General features: G+C 43.7%; 1 protein-coding gene across 2 annotated transcripts in view; it reads right to left on the bottom strand.

Annotated features, from left to right (window-relative positions):
• Positions 1-6,000, bottom strand: part of NCBP1 (nuclear cap binding protein subunit 1) — a 32,756-nt gene continuing 26,756 nt past the window's right edge. The window contains exons 19-24 of one of the 2 annotated variants that reach the window (XM_048930757.1): positions 5,829-5,932; positions 5,444-5,558; positions 3,263-3,394; positions 2,746-2,859; positions 2,131-2,257; positions 1-1,517 (exon numbers count right to left, since the gene is read on the bottom strand). In XM_048930757.1, coding sequence (XP_048786714.1) covers positions 2,144-2,257; positions 2,746-2,859; positions 3,263-3,394; positions 5,444-5,558; positions 5,829-5,932 — 579 coding nt within the window. In that variant the 3' untranslated portion in view covers positions 1-1,517; positions 2,131-2,143. Of the gene's footprint in view, positions 1,518-2,079; positions 2,258-2,745; positions 2,860-3,262; positions 3,395-5,443; positions 5,559-5,828; positions 5,933-6,000 lie in introns of those variants that run through there. The other variant, XM_048930756.1, reaches the window with a different exon arrangement.

Raw genomic sequence — 6,000 nt, 5'->3', positions numbered from 1 at the left:
CAAAGGTAGGACAAACACAGCAGTAACCTGCTTCGCCTTCATTTATTTTTGACTTTAATAATTGTGCATTTTTTTCCAACCACACCACATTTCTACAGCACCTTTACACTATTCACCACCCCACGCTTCCGCGGTTCCACGTTTCTCAAGCTGGCTAGCTGCTGGTACAAGCATCTCATTCTTCCTATGGACCAACCGGTTTCCCAAGTCAAGACAGATGTGTGCTGCTGGACTTGGAAAGAGGGGAAGCTTCCAACAGACTACTGAGATGTCAAAACCCATCATGGGAACTCCGTTTATAGTGAAAGTGCAAATTTGGTTTTAAGCCATAGGATTATGCTGTCCACGTGCAAGTATTTGCAACTGGATCCCCAGCACCACTGTTTGTCGAGGCTCAGAGCAAGTTACAGGTTTGCACGTTGTAACCACATTGTCGCTTCTACAGAAATCACATTTACAGTCCTTTAGATCCCCATCATTAGTTAACACCAGAACTCCTTACTCATCTGAGACAGTGGAAGAAAAAAGCCAAACCCCAATTAAAACTTCTACAATGCTAAATGTTTCTTTTAAAAAAACACTATTTAATTGCTCAAGAACATCAACAGAAAGATTTGAAGCAGAACTGTGCATGACTGACAAAACTCTCTGCATAAAGCAAATTTATAACACATAACAGTAAACCTTAAAGAAGAGAGGGCTCAGTCAAACCAGAGGGGGTAAGCAGTGAAAGCAGAAGTAACAAACTGAAGTCTATGAGGACACATCCAACTGCAATAAGCCACGTACAAGCTTACGTCGACACTCAAAAAATTTTCCTCTTTGCTCTCCTCACTTTATTAGGAGGTCAATTTATTAATGTTGGGATGAATTGCATTACGGAGCATAACACTGGAAAAAAAAATTTGTACAGGAGCAAAATTACTTAAAATTCATCGGTTTCAAGCTTGAACTGTGTAGCACTGGGTATGAAATTCTCTAAACATTCACCCACAAAGTAAAGAGAACATAAACAGCTTGGAAGTATACTGTACAGTACAGACCTGAGCACCTAAGGCAGTGTCATTGCCACTCATCACTGCTCGTCATAACACAGACCACTCTGATTTGGCATTTCTATAAGTAATGTTATTTGCATAACTCAAAACTAAGGCTACTCTATTTTCAGGTTACGTGTTTCCCCAGTCTGAGTCTCCTGGCGAGAAACCTCTTCAGTGAGCATCAAAATGCTTTCAGGTGACACAGGAGCTGCGTGTTGCCGTAGCAGATACGGCCACCACAGAGCAGTTGTTGCTAAGCCAGACAAGCAGTGGCACCTGGTTGATCCACCATGGGTAACAGAAGCATTTCTGGCAGCACTGCAGGCCTGCAGGTCTGGTTCGGTGGCATGGCAGCCCTAAAACACAGTCAGGGTTGCAGTTACCAAAGCAGAAAATCTGTCCCACTCCAGGTGTTGCTCGCTGCTCCTATTTATCGGTGGAAGCGACTGCCAAGAAGAGGTCATAATTTTGACCAGACTGTAAAAAGGATTGCATTTTTCAGAGCTTATCCATCAAATTCCTCTACTGATTGCTTATAGCTACTGGAATAAGACACCAGACAATACATTTTAAAAACATACTCAATCCGTATGCTCTATACTACTTTAAAAGCTTAACGCATTATTTCACATGCCCCAAATTAAGACACTTTTCCTATGCCATACTAGAGACTTTATCACACTGCTCACTTAGAAAGTGCATTCCCTTTCACACTTAGAAAACACCACAAACTGCTTCACATTTCTGCAATTTCTGATTTAAGGGCCAGGCAGAGGTAACAAATCCTATATTGATTTTTCCCCAGTTTTCACTTTTATATAAACAAGGGAGAAAGAAAAATACTACCATGAAATCAAGAGTCAAACCAAAATAAGAACAGATTAGAAGAATTCACACTACTTCATGTCAATCCCCTAAGAGTTATATCTAGTAAGGCTTAGGATGCTTACAGACTGCTGTTGGTTAGAGAACTGAATTGTTTTATGTAGGAGCATATGAAAGCCAGTTTTAATCAAAAAGTTTTTGTCATCCCCATGTCAAGTTAAAAAAAAAAAAAAAAATTGTTACAGTCCTGAAAACAAGACTTCACCCAGGAATTCTCCTCAGGCCTGCAGAGCACAGAACTGCTGAAAGACGGCCAGTATGTGATGATCCAGCTCAGCTGTAAACAGGAGGTTCTCGAAGGTCACCATGTACTGCTGGATTATCTGGTGATGCTGGCAGACAAAAGACACCTATGTTGGTGAAAAGCTGTCATCGGAGTTGCCACGCACATCCCATTTCCACGGCACGCGCACCTCTGACTAGAAAAGCACGACGCAGGGTTGGTGGAAAGGAAAAGCACACGCTGCTATACGGTGCCAGCAGGCGCTGCACTTCGGGGGGCTTTTCAGCCCCAGACACTGAGCTGGGTGCGAGGAGTCAGGGACGGCTCAGAGGTGCTGCAACGGACCCAAGGCAGCGCTTCAATCTGCAGCCACATCTGTGACCAGACCAAGCTGCAGCCCGCGGGAGGATTACAGCGCCGCTCCTTGCTGTCACCCACTTTTCCACGCACCTTCTGCTCACACAGGTGCAATTTTCTATTGCTGTCACTGTCACCCAGTTACCTGGTTTAACAGAGACTACAACTGCTGTGCTCAGCAGCCACCAGCACACCAGCTCCTGCCCACAGCTCCCAGCCGAGCAGAGGGAGGGCACTCACCTGCAGGAAGATCTGCTGCAGCCTTTCTATGCAGCTCTTGTACCACGGCGTAAATACATCAATTCCGCCGGTCTCACAGCGCACTAAGTGCTCAGTTAACAACATAATGAAGCGCTTCAAGAGGAAAGAAAAAAAATACATTCACTCAATGCCATCAAACGGCAGCTCCTAACCTCAGGTAAGTGCATCTAGAGAACAGAAAATTTAAATAACAACATGAAAATAACCGCTGGATTTTGCCAGCCAAAAAGAAAAAAAAAAAAAACCAAGTTACTTTTTCATTCAGGAATCCACACAGCCGAAGAATTTTGCTCCTGTGTGCATAAAACTAAAGAGGTCCCATCTGCTCAGCCGCAGCCTGCTGTGGGGCAAAGGATCAACTCAGGATCAACTCTAAAACCACAGCAAGCCCCTCAGCTCTTTCCTATATCCTCATGCCCGAGATACAAGCGACGTGAAAGCTTGTAAATTCAGTGACCTTTAAAGCCTGAAGAGAGGAGAGCTCGCCCAGCATTACCTGGAATATAACAAGGAAGAGATTCTTCTGCTCGCTCTGTGCTGACTCAACCTTCTCCTGCAAGCGCTCTATCTGCTCCTCCAGAGGTCCGTCCTCCCGGTCACTGCTCCGGTCATCATCATCACTGTCTCGCTGCAAGGGACAACACAAGCCTAACTAGCAACACGTGGGCACCGCCAGCGTCCTCTGGATCCACCTGGCATAAAGCTGCAAGGAGACTGAGACTGCTTTTTAGCTCGTCGAGTTTTGTATTTTGAAGGGCATCTCCTTTCAGTACAATCAGAAAATCCATTTGGAAGAGAAAAGAAAAAGCCAGTATGGGAACAGCCTGAGAAGAAGATATCAGAGTAGCCGCAGGAAACTTAAATATTTACTAGGATGAAAGCCAAAAGATGTAGTTTTCTCACTGCCTACAAACCAAAACACCTCACTCCTCCAGAGTAAAGCAGTAACTCCCCTCACAAAATAAGCAGATAAAATAACCACAAGAACACAGTGCCAAACCTCCAATCTCAGATAGCAAGGCCTTAAGACAAGATTAAATAGGATACAGGACACAGTCTGATAGATTACACTACGTTCAAATATAGATGTTGCTTCCCTGATTGTTTCCATGTAAAAATGCCCCCAAATTAGCAGCTAAAAACTTCAAATATGTCTTAAAGGAGCATATACAGTTTGTGACAAACGCAGGGACTTGTCTTGCCTTATGCATTAAATAGCAAATGAAACTAGTTAACAGGAGATAGCAACAGCTCCACGCCAGCATCAAAAAATGGAAAGACCAGAGCAACGGGAGTTTCAGTGTATTCTTTTTATAGGACCTCGCTTCCTCCCTTTAGCCCCTATCTACAAAGGTTTCCTGAACTTAAAATGCTGAGTGCAACCTAAGAGAAGCTTTGGACTCCCTCCATAGTAAGGCAATCCACTTCATGCTGGGAACATCAAAATCTGATGGTTTACTTCCTCTAAAAGGAACGATGATGCAGCAGAGCACCAGCCTGCAGGACCACTCACTGTTGCATACAAATGCTTCTTCCTGGCAAAATACTCATTTGAAGTATTCAGTAATAAAGGGCTGCAGCAAGAGATGAGAACAGACACAAAAAACACTGACGTATTTGTTTCGGCGTGCCAGAGAAGCTCTTTGCCTCACAGTAAGATCAATGACTGCGGCCAGGCCTTCAATAATTACTGGCATTTATTAACTGCTGATCAATGTAGATCAAGGATGCAGACAGCTGTAACAGCTGTTGCTTGGAGTGAAGGGAACAAGACAAAGGGTCTGGGATAAACGCACAGGGGCAGACTGCAAGGTGGCAGTGGACTCTCCGCAGATGTTTCTGAAAGCACGAGTGCCTTGCGTGGGCTTCTTAAAAAACAATCCGTTTTTGGAACAAGTTGAAGACTTTGTGCAAGCAATTACATTCAAAGACCGAGTCTTGACTAGCAAACTCACTCTCTGCAGCTCTCAAACTGACTTCTTCTGTCACTAGCAAGCGCTACACTCAGCCAACAGCACTGTGCCAGCAGCTGGCAGACAGGCAAACTCTCACCCCGTTTCACTATCCCACCTCAGACAACAGAATACAACAGAGGTCTGGTCATCAGTTTGTTCCATACAGTAATTTAGGTCACACAGAAGTGCTCAGAAAAGTAACCTGGAAGAGGAGACGACAGGTGCCAGTGTCAGAATCCAGCAGCCTCCATCAGAAGAACAGTAACAGCCAACTTTTCGATAGCCAACAGCTGTTTCCGTGCACTTCTGCATGGAAGCCACGAGAGTTCTCTTTAACAGAACTTACTGTAAATACGTAGTTTTTACCTGTTCTTACTCCCAATTAGGTGATGGAATCCAGATGAGAACGCAAATGGAAGATATGCTAATACTGGAAAAGAAACTTCTGCAAGGAAGCTTGGACAGAGCACAGACACATTAATTCCCTTACAGATTTTATTAAATTCTTAGGTTATGGCTACCTTCAGAAACACGGATTGAGAATGCATATCCAGTTTTGCTGTCCTCCTACCATGAATGACCACGTTTGTACAGGTACATGCATCCTGGTGGGCACATTTACTCTGCCCTGCCCCAAAAGCAGCTGTGCATCATTTTGACTGCATGCAGGTTTGCCTAACTTCACTTAAAAAATAATTAAGAATGCCAAGCAAACTACTCACTCTTTTGTGTTGTCTGGCCAATCTTGCCTTTGTGTCCTCCAGTTCTTTGTGAATCTTCAGAACATGCTTATTCATCTTACGAATTGTGGAATGCAAGATCTCCCAGATGTAAAACCTAAACACACAACTCAGGTAAGGCCTTTTTCTAGGAAGGTTTTCCAGCATCCTTCCACTTTGGTGTGTTCAGAGACTAACTGCGAAACGACATTCTAGAAGGATTCTTGTCATATAAACACAATCCCAACTCAGACAGAAAAATGATAAAGTATGCATTCAGTAGAAAAGACTAAAGGTCAAGCATATCCTTTCCTCGCATTACTTTTCAGAGATTAAGCTGTAAACTGCTCACTTAAAATACTAATTCATAGACAAGCCCATGTGTTACCTAGTAAAATCATGTGCAAGCTCTGAGGAGAAGATCCAGTTTGCTACTGCAGCACAGTCAACAATTTGTGTCCGAATCATCTTGTCCACAAGCACAGCGATCATCTGTATTTTGTGAAAGACAAAACAGTCATTTCTACCAAAATAAGGTCTTGGGCAACATAAGTAGTACT

The sequence above is a fragment of the Lagopus muta genome, chromosome Z (assembly GCF_023343835.1).
Source record: "Lagopus muta isolate bLagMut1 chromosome Z, bLagMut1 primary, whole genome shotgun sequence".
NCBI lineage: Eukaryota > Metazoa > Chordata > Aves > Galliformes > Phasianidae > Lagopus > Lagopus muta.
The sequence above is the reverse complement of the archived record's forward strand: the minus strand, read 5'-3'. Positions and strand labels throughout refer to the sequence as shown.